Source organism: Tiliqua scincoides, chromosome 11 (genome assembly GCF_035046505.1).
Source record: "Tiliqua scincoides isolate rTilSci1 chromosome 11, rTilSci1.hap2, whole genome shotgun sequence".
NCBI lineage: Eukaryota > Metazoa > Chordata > Lepidosauria > Squamata > Scincidae > Tiliqua > Tiliqua scincoides.
Window position 1 is genome coordinate 26,421,040 of NC_089831.1, and position 21,285 is coordinate 26,442,324.

At 46.6% G+C, this 21,285-nt stretch overlaps 1 protein-coding gene and 1 long non-coding RNA gene across 2 annotated transcripts; one reads left to right on the forward strand and one right to left on the reverse strand.

Moving 5' to 3' along the window:
* Nucleotides 1–1,898: 1,898 nt before the first annotated feature.
* LOC136662401 (uncharacterized) lies at nt 1,899–6,651 on the reverse strand. Its single transcript, XR_010794980.1, has 2 exons — nt 6,478–6,651; nt 1,899–2,415 (listed from the first exon to the last, which is right to left on the reverse strand). It is a non-coding gene; the product is annotated as an uncharacterized lncRNA (long non-coding RNA).
* A 3,696-nt stretch (nt 6,652–10,347) lies between these two features.
* On the forward strand, nt 10,348–19,903 carry RBM7 (RNA binding motif protein 7). The gene is made up of 5 exons (XM_066639777.1): nt 10,348–10,462; nt 12,080–12,242; nt 12,862–12,964; nt 13,833–13,923; nt 16,944–19,903. The coding sequence occupies exons 1-5, from the start codon at nt 10,367–10,369 to the stop codon at nt 17,313–17,315; spliced, it is 825 nt and encodes a 274-aa protein (XP_066495874.1). The 5' UTR covers nt 10,348–10,366; the 3' UTR covers nt 17,316–19,903.
* Nucleotides 19,904–21,285: the final 1,382 nt, after the last annotated feature.

Below are 21,285 nucleotides of genomic sequence, written 5' to 3' on the forward strand. Positions count from 1 at the left end.
CCCCCCCCCCCCACACACAGAGAGAGAGAGAGAGAGAGAGAGAGAGAGAGAGAGAGAGAGATGTGCAGAAGAAGAGGATGGAAAATCTGATTGTGAATCTCTTGCAGCACCTCCAATCTGAACTCAAATGTTCTTTGTACTTTGTGTACACTCCTGAACTGCTCAAAAACAGGGTTTGAACTGTTTGACCACAAGGCAGGGTAGTATATAGGTCAAACCACGGAACAAGCTAACAGCAGAACTTCAAGGCACCTTTCAGAGAAGTTACCCACATGAGTGAAATGTCAGGCACGAAGGGGACTTTTTGTATTCTAATGTGTTTGAAATGCTATAAATTGTAGTCACTTGTATGTTCTCCCGAGTTCCTCAGTAACAGCCAATGGCACTGAGAGCTCCTCTTTGAATTCAAAGAATAAACAGTTTTCCTTGCCATGCCACCTTTCAATTCAGCCTTATTTCTGCGCAACCATCCTGGGAAAGTGGGCTCTGAGGAGGAAGACTCCCTCCCCTTGCCAACAAAGGCACACCGTGCTGCCAGTGGGGGGCTCACATCCCCATTGGCCCTACTAATAAATGACCTTCCGGTGGCACACCTGTGGACCACTTGCGGCACACCAGTGTGCCACAGTACAGTGGATGAAAATGGCTGGTTTAGAGAGAAGCTTTGAATCTGAGTCCAGACCAGACAAAAAACACATTGGATTTAAAACAGATTTTGTCCCAAATCACATTGAATTGGCTTAAATACAAGAACTTACTGAACTGGGCACAGGGTAGGGCTAAAAATCTTACCATTTTTTTTTTTGGGGGGGGGGGTGCAATTTCAGTGCTATTAATACTTTGCTCTGAATGCTTTGTTTTTAGACTCAGATCCAATAAAGTGTCTTTTTGCCAGCTGACCCTGGCACTGAATCCCTGACCCTGCAAACTGACCCTGGGATTTTCTGTATTCCGAAGAACCTCCGAGGCCACAGCTGGGACCCGGGCCAGTGGCAGATCAGCACATTTCCTGATGAGTGGGAGGGAGTCCACTAGCAATGGGGGGGGGGTATCCAGATCTAAAATATGTATAGGGAAAAAGGGGACCTCCTTCCAGGAAAGGAATGGTTGCTTTTATGGGGGACGACGATGACTATGCATCATGGTCAGTAAAGGCTCTTGGGTCGAAAACAGCAAGATGCTCGCTGCAGCAGGGAACTTAGAGTCAGGCTAGATGGGCAGTTAAAGGCCCCTTTTCAACCAACAAAAGAGCTGCAGGGGGCAGTCCTGACTGGGCCAGTTGCACACAGTGGGGAAGGAGGGGTTAATTCTTTCCCTTTCTGCCATCTACCCAGCAGAAATCCCCCCACCACATGGCTATTTGCAATCTTATCCTTTCCCCCCCACCGATGTAGCCACGCTGAAAAGGTGTGCGCTGTATGCAGTGGAGCAGCCTTCGGAGGGGAAAGGGGAATGATTTCCCCTTAGCCCTCTGTAAGCTTCCTGCTGTGCAATGGATCTCTTCGGACCTGTGCTAACTGGCACAGGTCCTAGGAGAAGAAAGGGGCAGGGAGGCTTAAAAAGAGGGGGTAGGATCTGGTGCGCTCCATTGCCACCTGCTCCCCCCCTCCCAGCCTGTCCCTTTTCCTCCCTACCCACCCCCACAACTTGCCTGCAGGCAGCAGTGGTCATTCCCGTCGCTACTCACGATGCCCCTACAGCCTCCCCAGCAGCGGGATGGAAGCAGGTGGCTCTGCTCGCTTCCATAAAGCCACTTATGAAGGCTGCCATGCAAACCCTGCTGCTGGAACACTGGTTGGGTGGGATTCGGCCATCAGAACCACAGTGAATGGCAGGCCGTTTTCTGTTTCTCTGGAAATGTCAAAGAGTCCAGTAAAGGAACCACACAAGGAGCGTACTAAAGACAGAGTGTTCTGTGTTTTTAATCCATGCCTAAACCGGGTGTTTTGAGTTTCCTCAGCAACCCTGGGATCGCTCCCAGGCTGTGTGATCCAGGCTTGGCATTCTGGTTTCTTGGCCTACAAGTTGTTGCACTCTGACAGCACGGTAGATATAGCATTGAGCATGAAAAGGCAGTGCAATTAGCAGGAATACAAAAGAGCACTGAAGCTTTTTCTGCACCGAGAGGGCAAGGACACAGGACAGGCTTTCCTCTTCACTGCAGTGTTGAGACTGTCTTCCTGGTGCTCCTTGGGGTATACCAGATCCGTGCACAAGGGCCTTTGCGGAAGCTGGCTCTGGGAACATGGGCAGCCCCTCTCAGTTTACTCTTTTATTAAAAATGGTCACCCAAACCACAATAGCAACGATGATAGCAATGATCCCGATGACGATCCCCAGGAGATTCAGAGTGCGAGCGGTGCGGGAATTACTGGAAGCTTGGCTGAAGTTTCCTGACCTCATGGCGTTGTCCACCTGGAAAGGTAGGGGTGGTGCAGGGGAGATTAGAGGGGTCAAGCTTACAACAAATTGGGATAGAAACTGGGCCAAGCCACCAACACTGGTGGCTGTCGTGAATATGTACATGTTAGGCCTTGGATAGCATGTGAAGCCTGAACCAAACTAAGCCAGTAACGGAGAAGTGGCTCACAGTTCCCAGCTGCAAAAATGTGAGTAGACAAACAAAAAAATTGTTGTCTCTCCTTTGCTGGCCAGAAAGGACAGACAACAACAATTACAACTCATTGGAATGAAGCACCTTTGCAGACAGAAAAGCACCCTATCAAGCTGATGAAGTGCAGCTGTGGATCTCCAGTTGGGAGGGGTAAGAACTAGGAGGACAAGCAACCAGACCCACTTCAAGAAGGTTCTGTCCTCAAAAGTTTCTGACTGGACAGTCTAAATAAGTATGAAGTCACCTCAGTACTATTAGCATAAGAAGTATAATAATGAGTGCCCAAGGGGTGTGTCCGGTTCCTTGTTGGACAGAGGTTTTGGGTGCAACATCCTACACGCTCCATTGTCCACCATGGGCCACCATGGGACACCATGGTCTCCATTGTCCACCATGGGCATCTGGTCCACAGGTAGCCTGGAGCTAAAAGATCTACAAGAGAAGCTGACCCAGGTGAGAGACAGGGACTAATAGAGATAGCCAGCTAGCTTTATTATTTCATTGCTGATATGTTTCCTAGATGTTTACGCCTCTAGCATTTGCTGCCTTACTGTAACTTTATGTAACCTTATGTGCTTAATAAACTAAAATCTCTTTTACCAAGTTGTTTCATTGTCTGTTGGGGACAAAGGTTCAGAATCCTGCCTAGCGGTTCAGCAAGCTACCAAGTGCTCATTGAGGTCTAGTAACTTGAGGACTGAAGCTTTAATTGGCGAAAGCGCTCAATGCCTGCAAGGGATAGAATTAAGCCTAGAGGGACTCAGTGTCCCTGGACTGAGGCGCTGGCACATACAGGGTGGTGGCAGTACTACTGAATGGGGGGGGCCTTGAGGGCTTTAGGGTTCGAGAGCCAAGAACTCTGAGCACCCCAAACCCCCCTAAGTTTGCGACAGTGGCCTTCTCCGTTTTCATATAAGGAGGTTCTAAAAACAAGGAGGAAGCAAAGGACTGCTCGCCCACAAGGAGCTCCATGACCGAAACCCCCAAAATTCAGTTCTTTGCTTTCAAAACAAAGCAGCCCGTCTTTTGCAAAAGGGACGGCATTCCTTATGTATGTGCTGCTTTGGAAAACTCTGAATCAAAATCGGCAGCAACAAAAGCAGCAGCAGCACACAAGCTTTCTTCACTGCTGTGGAAGAATAAAGGCACTGCAGCTGTGCCCCCCCACCCTTCCAGACCCTTTTTAGACCCTTCCATGCGAAGGTGCACCTGCCCAAATGCCCTCTTCTATAAAGTGGTTCAAGGCAGAAGCACCTGTACCTGGTCACCCCAAGGGAGGCTCCCTGCAAGACTGAGTGCTTTGCACCGCCTCTGCCTGAATGGGGTCCTTGCCTGGTGCTCTTTGCCTTGGAAGAGAAGATTCCACTCCCGTCCCTGAGAAACTCCCTTGCTGGGCAAAGAGCCAGGCTGGGGAAGTGCAGGGGGGCATTGAGGTGAGGGGGAGCCATCGCCGCTTCCAAGTCAGCCACCCAGCCAGAGACCTGGACCCTCGCCTGCAGCTCTGGCCTCTGCTTCTGCACATTCTGAGCCCCCCCCCCCCGGCTCTCTCTCCCAGGTTGGAAGGGCATTCACTGTGCAGGCCTTGCGCCCCTCACCTCCACCCAGCTCATAAACTCTGGCTCTCTTGTCTCCTGTCCTGAGCCACTCCAAGGAGGAAGGACAGAAACACTCACACCAGCAACCTGCGGTGGGTGGGAAGGCAGGTGAGGCAGGGCCTCCCCACTGCAGTCCTTCAAAAAGCATTAGGGATACGTGTGGTGGGTGGGGAGGCAGGTGAGGCAGAGCATCCCCAGCAGAGTCCCTCAAAAAGCCTGCAGCCTTGGAAGGTGCACAAGCAGAGCGCACGGCTTGAGAATGTTTGCACGCCTCCCACCACACTTGAAGAACTCTGCTGGGGAGGCTCTGCCTCACTTGCCTCCCACCCACCACACCTGTTGCTCTAGGACCTCATGGTCCTCACGGTGGTCCTCCTGGTCCTTGCAGCAGGGCTTTTTGAGGGACTCAGGTGGAGAGGCTCTGCCTCACCTGTCTCTGCACTCACCGGAGTCACCGCACATCCCTCACACACACGCGCGCGCGCAGAGAGAGAGAGAGAGTCCATCCCTTCATAGCTCCAAATCAGCTCTGCATCAGGGGGTGGGCTTGGGGGCTCGGTGCTGTTTCCAAACACATGTATCTTCCAGTGATTTTCAAGTGATTTTTTTTTTTTTTTAAAGATTGTGAGCCCTTTTGGGACAGGGAGTCATTTAGTTATTTGATTTTTCTCTGTAAATCGCTTGTGAACTTTTAGTTGAAAAGCAGTATATAAACACTGTTTAATAATAATAATAATAATAATAAAGTCCCATGTATGAAAAACCAGCTGGGAGCAGAAAGCCAAGTCCCAGGAAGCCCACCCAGATCCTTCCTCAAGTTTTCAGTCCACTGTGCAAAGGGTGACAAGTGATTGCAGGAGGGGGCTCTGTTTGGATCTTGGGTGCTCTGATCCCTGGGTGAGATGCAGGGAGGGGGGAGAAGAAAAAAAATGTGGGGAGAAGAAGGAGACAGAGATTGAGGCTTCTAGGAAAACTACTCCTGAAGTCTGGTGACTCAGATGCTTCCCTCTTTCCCTGAACATGTCTCCTCCTTGCAGCCAGATCAGAGAGTTGGACCCACAACTGTCCAATCTCAGGTGGCACATTTCGCTTCTTGCGAATCAATCTCTGGGTGATCAAAGATGCTCTGCCAATTCCTGCCCTGTTGAGGCTCCAATAAATCCATATATGGACCTAAGGCAAGGGTGCTCAAACTTTCAATTTTAGGGATGTTGGACCTTTAACAAGTGTATAGAAGAGAGAATTTCAGTAGGTGCAGCTTGTCATCTGTGGAATGACAAGTTGCACCTGCTGCAATTCTCTCTTCTACACTCTTGTTAAAGGTCCAGCATCCCTAAAGTTGAAAGTTTGAGCACCCCTGATAAGGGGTGAGTTCCTTATCCTGGGATGATCCTGTCTCCTAGATTGTTTTCTGGTGAATTTGAGATGCAGACATGGAAGAGCCAGGAACAAAGAATCCTAAGGATGGAGCAAGTCATTTCCAGCAGCAGAAATGGACTGCAGCTCTGGGATGTCCCCTCACCACCTCTGCAGAAGGTTTTGCAGAAGGGCAGGGGAAAAGGAAAAAAAGATAAAGTTGGGAAGAAGGGGAAATTGAAGCCTTGCCTTTTAAATCTACCAGAAATTGCTGGTTGAATCTATACTAGATTTTTCAATCCAAACTAATACAAAAATTAGAACAAAAACCAGAACCCCACTCCCCGGTCAGACCCATGCCTGCTGCTCTCATTCACACTACACCCCTCCTTATTGCAAACTATGTTCATCTCTATTCCATTCATCTTTGCTAGGAGAAATCCACATATTTGTTGTACAGCAACACGTTGCGCTTTCATCTCACTAGGGACTAGAGCAGGGATGAAAGTCAAAAATGGCTGAATGTCAAAGCAGAGCCTTATTTGGTTTGCTAGTTTATTTTGGCAAGTGACTAATAAGTAACTAACTATATAATACACACAAATGTATGTGAAACCTAAATGTAAGAAAAACAAACATAAGAACATTGGGAAAGTTTGGATGAAATTGGAGGAGAGAGGAAAGCATGTGGATGAAATTAGAAATGGGGTTATAAGAGCGAAGTGATGAAAGTCAAGCATGTGAAAGTGGGCAAAAGTCCAGGTACTGCTGAAGCAAACATCACTTGTTGAGGATAATGCTCAAATCTGGATGCAAAAAAAGTGTGACAAGCATGAAATGTGTGTCCTGATGTAAGAACACATTTGAGTCACAGGCAAGGCAGCAAGACAACCAAATAAGCAGCAGACTCACTTCATGAGAGTAGATCAGAGCTGCAAGTCCCAGCGGCAGGCAGCAACACAGCATCGTGAAAACGGAGAGCCCCACATACGAGGGGATGTTCCTTGGGGATGCCTCCATCATGAAGTTCTCTGCTGCTCAGGTCAGCAGGCTCCAGTAAGGAGAGTGGTGGTGGCCCAGCTTGCCTTTAGCCTGGCGGCTCTCAAGAGGGTGTTGCCCCAGACACCTTCCTCCCACCAGCTCAAGAACCAATGCTGGAGCCCAGAACTTGGTTTTTTGTTTTTTTTCCCCACAAGTGATTTACATAAAGAGGCCAGCTGTATTTGGGGAGGAAAGTGGAGGACGGTGAAATGGGATTGTGGAGGCAGGATGCAGCCTGGACTTTGGACTTCCCCTTTTGTAATGAACTTGGAAGCAGATGGTGTTCAGCACTTTGTTCTGGTTTACATCAGATTGGTTTACATCTGGTTTACTTCAAACCAGGCTTCTAGTTTACATCTGATTTCATTATGTTTTATATAGCTACACCTGCTGAAATTCTCTCTTCTATACACTTGTTAAAGGTCCAGCATCCCCAAAGTTGAACCCTAAACCACGGCACAGTGGTTGAAAATGGCTGATCTAGACCAGGGGTGTCCAAACTTTTTGGCAGGAGGGCCACATCATCTCTCTGACACTGTGTCGAGGGGGGGGGGAACCAGTTAGTTTACATTTCAAATTTGAATACATTTACATAAATGAATACATTAGAGAAGGAACTTATATGAATGAATGAAGGTCTTGCAACAGCTCATGGCCTATAAAAGGCCTTGCACAAAGCAAGGCCGGCCTTTGCTGCCTCTGCTGCATCACAGACGTGAAACAAAAAGCAGCAGAGGGAGCCCTTGTCCCACAGCTCATGTGAGAGGTTGAACAGTTGACCGTCATGCTGAGAGCAGTTGTGTCAGGCCAGCACGGGCACCAGCAAGTCTCTGGGGGGCCAGAGCTCATTGGAGACTGGGGTCTCCCAGTGGGCCAGATTGGGAGTCCTTGAGGGCTACAAGTGGCCCCAGGGCCAGAGTTTGGGCACCCCTGATCTAGACACTTGGTGAGAACCACCCCAGTGTCAGCTTCATGCAGCTCTGAGTGCCAGAAATTGTTTTTGGTTTTGTCTTTTGCAATTTGACTACCTTAATTTTGTCCTGTAAGGAAAACAACACAAAACATACTGATGGCTCTTGCAAATATCATGGACCCCAGCTGACCACTGACACCAAGCAAAGAAAAAGTTGTGTGTATTTGCAGAAGTTCTGCTTGTGCTGCAGAAGGTGTCCCTTAAGAAAAGATTTCTGTTCCTGATCCATCTCTCGTCTCATCATGGCGCCAACAAACACTCCGTCTGCTTTACAACCCTCAATTCATCCACACTTCAAGATAGAAAAGAGGCTGCAATTCTCAACCTATGTGCCTGGGAGCAAACCCCACTGGGAAATCCCCAGTGGGACTTCCTTCTGAGCAGATATACATAGGATTGTGTGGAAAGATCACCAGTGTACCCGATGACTACCTGCAGTAGGAATTTGTTCAGTCCTATAAAGAAAGCTTTATGGCTTCAAACATCCTCCTTTGTGTGCCTGACTGGCAGCCACAGTCCTGAGAAAGCAATTTCTTGTTCCTCATGCTGCACCCTTGGCTTGTTTTCTACATCCACTTCCAGATGGAGCTGAGGGTGGGGAGGGGGGAGAGAGGGAGGTGGGGACTGAGAACTCAACTCAAGTTAGACTCAAGGAGTCCACCTGGCAGGGGTGGCAGGCGCTCTGCACAGCATCGGCACATCCCTGCTCTTATGGGAGCTCAATGTAGCCATGCTGCTGTTGCATGGAGCCTTGTTGAATTGGGCAACTCAGAGGGGGGGGGGGGGACATGATTGAGACCTACAAAATTATGCAGGGGATGGACAGAGTGGATAGAGAGATGCTCTTTACACTCTCACATAACACCAGAACCAGGGGACACCCACTAAAATTGAGTGTCGGGAGGGTTAGGACAGAGAAAATAAAATATTTCTTTACTCAGCGTGTGGTCGGTCTGTGGAACTCCTTGCCGCAGGATGTGGTGACGGCATCTGGCCTGGATGTCTTTAAAAGGGGATTGGACAAGTTCAGCATCTGTTCAGCATACAGTTTTATCTGTCGTACATGGTGGGAAGGATTCCTGCTCCCTGTGTTATCCGCAGTTCCAGGGGAGGATGTCATTGCTGTGGAGGCTAGAGCCAATTTGGATGCCTGGAAGTGCAAGGCTGGTGCCCAGGCACTTAGTGGGTTCAAAGAGTCCTGTGCAGCTGGGTGCCTAAATGGATTCTCATCTTTAAAAAGTCTTGTTGGTGTCTAGAAATTTGGAGTGATCTTTTGGGGTGGGGTTTATCTTAAATGTCATTCTCTTGATGACCTCAAGCAGATTTGCAACTGGCTTATGGAAATGTGATATTTTGGATTGGGAGGAGTGGCAGCCACAAGGCAGATGGGGGAATCTGTTGTCTTGCGTTGCAGGAGAAAATGAAGCACTTGGTAGGGTGCCTCTGATTGCCAGGTGCAGGGGAGGGCACCAGGATGCAGGTTGTGTCTATTGCCTGTTGTTCCCTGAAGCATTTGGTGGGCCACTTCCTGAGATACAGGAAGCTGGACTAGATGGGCCTGGGGCCTGATCCAATGGGGCTGTTCTTATGTTCTTAACTCAGTGTAAGACCAGCCCTGTCTGGGGCAACGTTCTGTGGTGGCCCCCCATGGCCCCCCCACCCCCTGCACTGATGATGCGCTCGGTGCTGCTACCACTGCCAGAGTCCAGAGGTGGATCCCTGATGAGTGTGGCACTTGGGCCAGTGCTGGGCACTGAGTGAGGCCCTCCGACAATGCCTGTCCCCTGCAGAAGCATCCCCGCCACACCTGGGATGCAGGAGGGGTTTCTCTCTGAGATCACAAGGTGGGATCTGATGACATCACACATTTGCAGCACCATCTGTAGCCCCAGAGCAAAGGGACGCGAAAAACAGGGTGGGGGGGGGGAGAGAAAAAATTAGAAAATTAGGATAAAATTAAAAATTAGGATAAAATGTACAAAAAAAGTTTTAAAAATGAGGATAAAACTGGGGTAAAATCTTAAAAATTAGGATAAAATGTTAAAAAAATTAAAATTTAAAAATTGGGATAAATTTGGGACAAAGTGCTACAAATTAGGATAAAGTGTAAAAAACTAAGATTAAAAAATTGGGACAAAATGCTCCAAATTCTGAGTGTTTCCAGGGGGGGTTTGGAGCCTCCCCATTCAGGGCTTCTCCCAGCATCCCGTCTCCGCCCAGAGGACAGCTCAGGTCCCCTCCGACAAGCTCTTGCAGCGCTGCACTCCGCCTCTAGAGGCGCGGCAGCCTCCTCGAGGAGGGAATACAAATAAGGGGCGGGGCCTAGGCGCCAGGGGGCGGGGCCTCCTCACCGCCCAATCCTCGAGGCGGCCTTTCTACATAGTAATCCCCAGTTCTGTTGCCGGGCAACCATTCTTGGTGCGCGCGCTCGCTCGCTCGCTCACACAAACATGCTTATACGGAGGGGGGAGAACCAGCCAATCGCGTCAGGGCTGCGAACTGCTGGTCGAGCTGGAACGGCGGTGGTGGGCGGGGCATAGCCTGAGCATGACCGTGGCTGTGCGCGGGCGCAGAATCGGCCTGGCGCCTGCGTAGTGAGTGAGCGGCGGTTTCCGCGCAGAGACTCTCAGCGGGCCGTGGCTGTGCGCGTGCGTAGAGAACGCTGCCGTGCAAGCGCCAGCACTGGCGCATGCGCAGTGATCGCGACGGCCGCTGCCGTTAGGAACGCCCGTGTCGCTTCGCGCGCATGCGCAGTGGGCAGGGCTGGCCGGCCGGCGGGCTGCGGCGATGGGAGCGGCGGCGGCCGAGGCGGACCGGACGCTCTTCGTGGGGAACCTGGACGCCAAAGTCACCGAGGAGCTGCTCTTCGAGCTCTTCCACCAGGTGAGGGGCGGGAAGTGGTCTACCTGGCTGGGGCGGCCGGCGCTCTGCACATGCTCAGAGGCGCCCTTGACCACGGCCTGGAGGGGCCTCCTGCCCTGTGGGGAGGGGGAGACCTCGCTGGCAGGGGTGGTGGGTGCTCTGCACATGCTCAGAGGCACCCTTGACTACGACATGGATGGGCCTCCTGCCCTGTGGGGAGATGGGATATGGGAAGGAGAGGACCTACCTGGCAGGGACGGCGGACACTGCACATGCTCAGAGGCACCCTTGGCTGTGACTTGGAGGGTCCCCTGCCCTGTGGGGAGGTGGGGGAATGGAGCAGGTGCTGGGGGCTCCTTGGGAGATCCAGGGAGTTGGACCAGCTGCTTTTTAAAACACTAGACAAAAAACCATTTAATATCTTTAATAATAATAAATTATCATTAAATTATCATTAATACATTGTCATTATTAATTATTAACAATAAAGCATTATTAACAGCCAGTAATGCTGTATTAATAATTAGTAATAATGAATTGATAACACTAATTTGTTGATGATAATTTATTAATAAAGTATTTTACTTGGTAATGCTTTATTAATTAATAATAATAAATTATTAGCAATAATTGGTTCCTATAGTGTTGAGGTGGCTAGAGCAGTGTTTCTCAACCAGTGGTACCCATACCACTGGTGGTACTTGAGGTGATGTTCAGTGGTACAAGTGGAATCCCCAGACCCCCACCGTCTGGCAGCAAGACCAGCAATTCACTGCAACAAGCAGCAGCAGCGTGAAAAAGCCCGCCATCCACCCTGAGCCTCTTACAGGTGGTGTTAACTGTATTTATATACCTTTTCAACAAAAAATTCACAAAGCGGTTTACAGAGTCAAATAACTAAAGATGCAAAGAACACCAGCAGGCAGTCACTAGAAAAGTCCCTGTGCTGGAGTGAAAAGGGACAGTTATTCTCCCCCTGCTAAATGCAAGAGGAATGCCACTAACAATTGCACAAACTGGGCTAACTGGGCACAAGACCACTTGAAAAAGTGTCTTTTGCCCGGTTAGCGGCATTGCATCTGGCTTCCCAATCCAGAAGTAACTGGAAATGCCATCACTGTAAGTCATTTCTGGTGGTACTTCCAATAGGTGGACCATCTGCATTGGTATGGTGGGGTACAGACTTTGGGAAGCACTGCTAGAGACCATGTGTGTGTTGGCATTTGCTTGTCTCTCCCTAGAAACGGGAGTTCAAGGAAGTTTCCCCAATCCTTACAGTCATCCCAGGGCATCCGGAAGGCTGTACTGCAGGATGTGCTGTTAGGAACTTCCAGGCCAGACAGAAGGCTGAAACTGGGTTCACATGTGAACTGTGGCATGCCAGTTGCTAGAGAAGATTGGAGAATTGACATTTTAATTTGGGGGTATAAAGATTACCTTGTATCACAGCATTCCACACCTCGTATGTTAGCATTCCAGCTAACAATTTTCTTCTGCAAGAACCACCAGCAAGGGTACTTGCAAAGTTTTTTCCAGAAACTTTTCACAACCCACCAAAAGTCATGAGTCAAGGTCGGTGGATCCCGACCCACAGTTTGGGAAACACTGTACTACAGTATTTTGTTTCTTGGTTTGCAGGCAGGCCCAGTCATTAAAGTGAAGATCCCAAAGGACAGGGATGGAAAGCCGAAGATGTTTGCATTTGTGAACTTCAAGCATGAGGAGTCTGTACCTTACAGCATGAGCCTGCTGAATGGGATCAAACTGTATGGGAGGCCTCTCAAAATCCAGTTCCGATCAGGTACCTGTGAGATTTTTAAAGCTGCCTGTTTGTTTTAGGCAAAGTAGAACGGTCATCTCTTGACCTGATGCTTAAAAGTTTAGTACAGGAATTTTCAACATGGTGCTAAAATGGTCAAAGCACACCGCAACTGCCAGTGGAGGGCTCACATCCCCCAATGGCACTACTAATAAATTGTGGCCACGGCACACTGGTTTAAAATTGCTTCTCTAGTATGTAAACAATTAATGAACATTTGTGTGTTTAATCTACATTAGATTAAAGATGCTGCACACTTCCATACTTACTAGCAGTTCTTGAGGAGGCTTGTCCTAAAGAGCATTCTACACTTTTCACTTGAGGAAAGTTCAGTGTTGCATGACGCACCATTGCAATTAACTTGGGTTTTGTGTCCTCAGTCAGTGTTGCACCTCGATTGCATCTTCACCACTGGGTATTCCAAAGGGTTGCAACACTTGTTTTGGAAATCTGTTTTTATGCTGTAGTGGTTCTCTGGTGTGATGCTCCAGAGCCAATTAAGTAATGTGCCATGGTTTCCATGTGTTAGCACCATCCCTTTTCTCCTCTCTGCATCAAGGCGAATGAAGCTTGTTTCAGTCAAAATGTCCTTTGTCTGTAGGGAGTAGTCATACCTCTCAGGAGGGCAGTTTGCCTTATTCCCACCATGGATCTGCTAATGGAAGCCCCTCTAGTGTGCCACAGCCGTCGCCAGGATTGAGCAGGTAATCCCTTTTTATTTTGGTAATCCTAAACATACTTACTAGAGGGGAAGTTCTGCTGAACTTGGTGGGGCTTACCACTGAGAAAACAACATAGGATTGTGCTGTTAGCATTCACTGTTATTTGTCAGAAATGATCTGGTCAGTTTTTTAAGGGTGTCACGTAAGTAGCATCTTTCACACAACCCCCTTTAGCGCATTTTGGTCTTGGTCTTTGTCTGCAGCTTTGTCTCTGTCTGGAAAATAAATTAACTTACAATTAGTGCTAATTGGCTATTATAATTTAATTTTTAGAGCAGGTATATAAAATAGGTGCTATTAAGAGAACTTTGAATTGACGCATAAGATATTTTGTTGATAAAGCAACAGAGGCAAGTAACTAGCTTCCCTTGGGGAAAACTGTGACCCTTTGGCCAGAATGTGTTAAATTAAGATGTGAATTAAGTTCCCAGAAATTTTTCTGATGTGTTCAATCTGCATTTTTGTGTTGCTTTGACAGGTGTATAAGTTATAAAGTTGAAGATTAGAATTCTAGCTGAAAACGTAGAATGCATGAAGTCTGTTAATGATTCAATGATTCATGTTAGCTTATTGAAATGAGTCAAAATATTTATCTCATTTTAGGCTCCATTGTCTCTTGCACACGTTGCATGGAAAAGTGGTATAAAATTTTTGAATTAATATTAGTGTTGTATTTTCAAAACACTTATTTCAGGTTGGGGAAAAAACTCATGTGTCAAGACTTCATTTTTATAACTTTTCTCAGATGTGTAGTGTGGAAGGGTAAAGCTAACTTTGAATGTAACTTGTTACTGTGAAACTGTGTGATTTCTACCTGCTGCAAGACTGACTTCTGAACTTGGCTTAGCAGACATGAAAGGAACATGGATCATATGTCGACAGGGGTGCCAACGGTGCAGAGGTCATATTCTTCTCCTGATAACCTCCAGAGACAAGCTGTGGTGAGCATTCTTTTGGCAACATTGCAACAATCATTAACAACATTAAAAGGAAATGGACAGCCAAGAGTTGCTAGTTGGAGGGGTGGGGGCATGTGGGTCACAGACCAGAGAGCCTCTACCTAACATAAGAACAGGCCCCCTGGATCAGGCCATAGGCCCATCTAGTCCAGCTTCCTGTATCTCACAGCGGCCCACCAAATGCCCCAGGGAGCACACCAGATAACAAGAGACCTCGTCCTGGTGCTCTCCCCTACATCTGGCATTCTGACTTAACCCATTCCTAAAATCAGGAGGTTGCGCATACACATCATGGCTTGTACCCCATAATGGATTTTTCCTCCAGAAACTTGTCCAATCCCCTTTTAAAGGCATCCAGGCCAGACGCCATCACCACATCCTGTGGCAAGGAGTTCCACAGACCAACCACACGCTGAATAAATAAATATTTTCTTTTGTCTGTTCTAACTCTCCCAACACTCAATTTGAGTGGATGTCCCCTGGTTCTGGTGTTATGTGAGAGTGTAAAGAGCATCTCTCTATCCACTCTGTCCACCCCCTGCATAATTTTGTATGTCTCAGTCATGTTCCCCCTCAGGCGCCTCTTTTCTAGGCTGAAGAGGCCCAAACGCCGTAGCCTTTTCTCATAAGGAAGGTGTTCCAGCCCAGTAATCATCTTAGTTGCTCTCTTTTGCACCTTTTACATTTCCACTATGTCTTTTTAGAGATGCGGCGACCAGAACTGGACACAATACTCCAGGTGTGGCCTTACCATCGATTTGTACAATGGCATTATAATATGAGCCGTTTTGTTCTCAATACATTTTCTAATGATGCCAAGCATAGAATTGGCCTTCTTCACAGCCGCCGCACATTGGGTCGACACTTTCATCAACCTGTCCACCACTACCCCAAGATCTCTCTCCTGATCTGTCACAGACAGCTCAGAACTCATCAGCCTATATGTGAAGTTTTAATTTTTTGCTCCATTGTGCATGACTTTACATTGAAGCACATCTGCCATTTTGCTGCCCATTCTGCCAGTTTGGAGAGATCCTTCTGGAGCTCCTCACGATCACTTCTGGTCTTCACCACTCAGAAAAGTTTGGTGTCATCTGCAAACTTTGCCACCTCACTGCTCAACCCTGTCTCCAGGTCATTTATGAAGAGGTTGAAAAGCACCGGTCCCAGGACAGATCCTTGGGGCATACCACTTTTCACTTCTCTCCATTGTGAAAATTGCCCATTGTCACCCACTCTCTGTTTCCTGGTCTTCAACCAGTTCTCAGTCCATGTGAGGACCTGTCCTCTTAATTCCCTGACTATGGAGTTTCTTCAGTAGCCTTTGGTGAGGGACTGTGTCGAATGCCTTCTGAAAGTCCAGATATATAATGTCCACGGGTTATCCCGCATCCACATGCCTGTTGACCTTTTCAAAGAATTCTATAAGGTTCATGAGGCAAGACTTACCCATACAGAAGCCATGCTGATTCTCCCTCAGCAAGGCTTGTTCGTCTATGTGTTTTGAGATTCTGTCTTTGATGAGGCATTCCACCATCTTACCCGGTATAGATGTTAGGCTGACTGGCCTATAGTTTCCTGGGTCCCCCCTCTTTCCCTTTTTAAAGATAGGCATGACATTTGCTATCCTCCAATCTTCTGGCACCGTGGCCATTTTGAGGGACAAGTTGCATACCTTAGTCAAGAGATCAGCAACTTCATTCTTCAATTCCTTAATAACTCTTGAGTGGATGCCATCAGGGCCTGGTGACTTATTGATCTTTAATTTATCAATTAAATTCTAGGCTGAATTAATCTAGATTAAATTAATCTAGAATGAATTAATCTAGATTAAATTCTAGATTAATTATCAATTAATTTATCAATTATCAATCAGTGTACCTCTTGTTACACTGGACTGCACAACTTAACGCTTGCCCGAATTACAGATTGCTGTGCCTTTCTTAGCCCTTTCTTCAGCATGCTGATCCCTGGTATTTTTCTGTACAAACTTAAATGGTATTGCACGTTGTCTTGTGTTGTAAATATTTGTAAATTCCATAATAGTGTTCAAAAATAAAAAGGCTGTGAGAAGAGTGAAGCTACAAGTAAACAAGTATCTGGGCCTGTCACCAATTAAATAAATATTGCATAAATGCATATGAAAAGCATTAATGCTTCTCAGGAGGCATGTTTTGTTTTCAGACAATTCACCTTTACTAATAATTCTTTTGCAGGCAGCTAAATTCTTCTGTTTCTCCCACATAGCAGAGATTTCATCCTAAGGGTGCTTGCCAATCCAAGACTGACTTGGTCTTAAAACTGTTAACATGTTTTATGGGTCTGCTGATGGATTAATCATTAGCACCTTTTTAGTGTTAATTAGCAAATTAAATAATGCAACATTGCAGAACTCTTCAGTGCCTCGATAATGTCCTCTCTTTGAACTTGCATGGCTTGTTAAGAATTGTAATGTTGAGAGCATTTGGCATTGCCATGCACTGCATTGCACCCGTATTGTAGCTCTGTGTGTTCTTACTTTCACCTACAGCTGGATGGAATTTATTCTCCTTTACAAAAGTTTCTAATAACTTTCCCTGAACACTTGAACATGTGATTCTAGTTAAGGTAGAGACCTTGGTACAACCCTTTAGCTTCTTTCTCTTTAGGAGAGACAACTGACCTTCTCCTCGTGGGAAGACTTGTCTTCTTCTAGTTTAGTAAGAAGGATCTTGACCCTGCTTCTCTAGGATGAGATTATTTCCCGACACCCATTTACCTCTCCCTTCCACCACAACTGCCTTGAAAGAAGAGAATGTTCATGCAAAAAGCAAAGTGACTCTTGGGCTGTACGTGGAATGTGTGTGCCATCTGTGTTCTGCTGTGGCTTGCAACCTTTGAGCAAGCTGATCTGTGCTTAGTGCATTGTGCGCCTTGGAGAAGACTAAATCTTATTGGTGCTTGTGAAGTCTTGCTTGGCATTAGGTAGTCGTATATCTTAACAGAAGTGTTTCTCTTTCCAGATGAACAATGCTATGTGGCAGCAGACACAGTACAGTGGACGGCACGGTTCTCCACACTCAGAGCCATCCGGCTTTGCTTCGCCAGGGCACCAGCAAAACTACCCGTTCCCACAGTCGTCAGCCTCGCAGATGCAGTGGCGCTCGGAAGCCACGTCTGCTCAGCGCAAGAGCAGGGTGAGCTCTCACCCCTACCAAGCTGACGGCAGGCACTCTGGCTGGGAGCAACCCCGTCTGAGCGACTATGAGCATCACTTCAGGGGCAGTCGGGACGAGCACAGCCACGATGACAGGAACTATGGAGGATGGAGTCATGACTACGACCACCGGAGGGAGAGCTACCGGGACGGCAAGTGGCGCCCCTCTCGCCACTAACTAGTATTCAGAAAATGGATTTTAAATAGCTTTTCTTGGGGAAAATTAGGTGGTTCTTTCTTTTTTATGTAATTTTTTTTTAAACAGAGAGCTTGTAGGCAGTAACTTCACAAGTTACCTTTTTAAAAAAAATCTGTTTTTATACAAATTACCTGCAGTATGTATTTTGAGAATGGCTTTGTCTCAGTGGTATTAACTTTCTCCTCAGGGTTTAGGCAAAAAAGGAAAAAAAAAAGAGTGCCACAATTTTAAAGAAAAACAAGAAGAGTAATTGTAGTTTATTTTATAAGGAAGAAACTGTGCCGTTTGGGTTGTATTTTAAAACAAACGTTGGTATTTTTGTAGTGTGTTAATGACAGAACCTCTGAGGTGGATTTTGGTAGTAATCCCACATCAAAGTGTCACAGAGAAGGATGTTCAGTGGCATGTCAAAAGATTGGACAGTGTTTTGTTACTGGAATGAAGGTTGCCTGCGCATATCTGTGTTAAATAGCCATTCAGCCTGTTGATAAGAGAGAGGGGTGAAATACATTTGCTTGCTGACTTGATAATTTGTACTTAAGTATATGTTTATTTTTTCCCCAGCTGCTTTCTTGGAGTCCCTTAATTTTTTTATTGGAGAAAAAGCACCTGCAGTATAAAAAATAAATCTTTCAAAAATGAAAGTGATGAAAACTACTCAGGAAATCATGGCATCTCTCTGTACATAAGTTCTATATTTAATTTTTTAAAAAAATTCTGTTTAGATGAAGTTTAGAAATAGTATTGTATTTAATGCAAGCAAGAGAAGCAAGGTATTTTGTGAATACATCCTTTGCCCTGAAGTTTATGGAATATTATTGTAAAATGTTTCCTTTTGATTATCAAATTGCAGGTTGACTTAATATAGATGGCCGCCGCACTGCCAGCACATCCCTCTCTGTCCCTCCTATAGAGTTTATAGCCTGGGATTGCGATATCCCACTGGTTCTCTGCAGTCCACCAGGTTTCCGTTATGCTCACTATGTCAGTGTTTTTTCTAGCCACCAAACCTTACAGTTCTCCCATCTTTGCTCTGAGACTTTGGGCATTAGCATCAAAGCATTTGTATACCCCAAGATGGACTGCTTATTTACCCCTTTATCCCTGCAGTCTTGTTTTACTGTATGGGTTATCACATCCCAACATGCTTTCACTCTCAATTCCTACTTCTACTCTGTCCCTGCCTTGATTTTCTCTAATCTCCCCATTCTCATGCCATAAGGATGAGGAATCCCTAACCGGATACCCCTCGGCTCCTATCAGCTTTCCCCCACGGATCAATTTAAAAACTGCTCTGGCACCTTTGGTTCAAGTGAAGCCCGTCGCTCTTGTCCCAAAACGTTCCCCTGTGCCTAACAAATCTAAACCCCTCCTCCCAACACCATTGTCGCATTGTCTCACATTGTTCTCAGCCAGCCTAGTTGGCCCTGTACATGAAATAGACACACTTCCAAGAACACTACCTTTTGGGTCCTGGCCTTAATCTTCCTACCTAGCAGCCTAAATTTGGCCTCCAGGACCTCTTGGCTACATTTCCCCATGTCGTTGGTGCTAACATGCACCACAACTGCTACTTCCTCCTCAGCACTCTCTACCAGTATCTAGATGGGATGTCCTCAACCTTCGCACCAGGCAGGCAAGTCACTATGTGGTCCTCACATCTGTTGACACCCCCCTTTCTATGTTCCTGACAATCAATTTGTTCACTACAAGAAGCCCCCTGACTCTCTTCCCGCCAATGAGTATCCTTCATGTGACTGGATTAGGGGCCCATCCCCTGAAGAAATGGTTCCCCCAGGCTATCACTTCCCTCTTCCAGGCTGACGTCCTCCAGCCATGAGACCTGTTACCCCGGCAGCTGGGGAGCTGCCGTCCTGAGGGTGGGTCAAAGCCAGCATGTCCCCAGAAGTCTCACCGTGGCCCTTCTCTACCTACCTCTGCTTCTCCAGATTGGCAACCAAGGCTTCAAGGGAGCAGACCCGTTCTCTGAGACCCTGGAGCTCCTTGCACCGAGGACACACCCATGACTTATACCCCAGAGACATGTAGTCATACACGTGGCACACAGTGCAAAACACTGGATAGCCTCCACCCTGCTGCTGGCTGTCTGACTGCATAGTTTTGTGACTTGTTTAGGGATCCTTAGAAAGCTTGCCAGATGCTTCCTGCCTCTAGATGCTGTGCCCTGGACTTCACAGGCTCTGATCTGCAGGTGAAGAGTCATGGGCAAAGAGCCCTTTAGCGCTTGCCCTTCAGCTCACACCAAACGCTTGTGCCTCTGGCAACCCTTGGTCCGCTTCTGGAAGACCAGCCTCTCATACAAGGCCATTAAGAGGCACCAGTGCCTCTGCTCTTCCTTCCTGGGTGCTATTTGTAAGAAAGAGAAGGCTTCTTCATTATGCGTATAACAAGAAGGCTGAATGCTGTGATCCATTCTTTGTTGCTTCTTTGCAGCTTCAGAAAGTGAGCTGTTGTTCCAGGGTACTATACCAGGTGTTTTGTTGCGTATTGGTTCTGAACAGATATCCTTTAAGTTTGTTTTGGGCTTGCTCCAGTAAATCTTCAATTGTGGATTTAGGCTACAATTCTATGCACACCTTCCTGGGAGCAAGCCCCATTGAACATAATGGCTTACTTTTGAGTAGATGTGCTTAGGATTGGCCTGTTAATTGTCTGATGAGTAGTTCCAAAAGACCTTGAAAGTCTCTTTCAAATTCTCACAGTAAACCACAATCCAAAATTGCAATAGAATTTTCCATCTGATGGCTTGTTTATTGTATGATTCTACAATATATCCTTTGATCGACTTAACAGCGCAATTACTTTGTTATGCATCTTATCAAAGACAATTATCAGCTCACACTGTAATTCTAATTTCTGCAGAAGAGCATGCTATTCCTCATCTATGCTTTGCAATAATTTTGATTTCATTTCTTCAAGCTGTTTCTGCATTGGGGTCTGTAACCAAATTTTCAGAAGAGACTTTTTGGTTCACACTAAAACCAAAGTTTTATAAAGTTCTAAGAACTTCTCGGAACAGCAGATTTTCAAGGATAGAATTTTCATGCCATCTATTAAGTAATATATTATTGTGGTATTAATAATGACAATAATGTCATATGTTATATGCTGCAGCAATCCTCTTTTCCTCTGGATCTGGCCTTAAGGGCTAGATTCAGTGTAAAAAGACCGGAACTAAAGTTTATAAACTGTTCAAATGAAATAAGATAATGTTGGTATCTTGTCTTGGAAATATCTGGTTTATAAGAAAGATAGATGGAGGGTCAACTTGTGCTCTTACAAATGCCCTCCCTCCCTCTTTCAGAGAAAGTCTGCCCTCCTGCCTCCTCACCTTTCTAATGGCTGCCAACCTCCAGACTTGCTGGTAGGGAGTCTCCAGGAATCTGCATTCTCACAAGGAGGTGACTGCAAGTCATCCTGGAGGTTCTAATCCTTGTTTAATCAAGTCTCGATGGCTTAAAGGGCAGAATCTAACTTTTGAGTCAGCTTTGTGCATTTAGAATGCTCTCAGCTTGGCCATGTAACTGCAGCTTCCTCTCTATTCTGAAACACATTTGGTTGGGATGTGTCCTACCGAGTCAGGGTTCAATGAGACTTCCAAATGGTCAGCTTTGGGTGACTAAAAAAAAAAATGTCCTGGGGAAGTTAATACTGAGCCACTCCTGATGGCATCAGTACTCTCTCCTGCTTCTTTTGAGCATTAGCTTGGTCCATAACCATTGAAGTCTAAATCCATTGTTTGGATTGGCATTTCAAATTGCTGCCTTCCACCCACAACCCCTCTCAAAAAAGAAAAGCATGAGCCCTGGTGTGTATTATGGGCATCATGCTGTGATGTGATGTGATGTGAGCTGCATATTCTTTTGTTGTGACAAAAGTATCCCGTCTTTCTGCAGTCATCCTGATCAGGAACAACGTTGAAAGTGGG

Excerpts from the sequence above, each read along its gene's own strand:
- RBM7 (XM_066639777.1), top strand. The coding sequence starts at position 10,367 with ATGGGAGCGGCGGCGGCCGAGGCGGACCGGACGCTCTTCGTGGGGAAC. Across the intron at positions 12,243-12,861 it reads CAAAATCCAGTTCCGATCAG|GGAGTAGTCATACCTCTCAG; the intron begins GTACCTGTGAGA and ends CTTTGTCTGTAG. Across the intron at positions 12,965-13,832 it reads CCGTCGCCAGGATTGAGCAG|ACATGAAAGGAACATGGATC; the intron begins GTAATCCCTTTT and ends TTGGCTTAGCAG.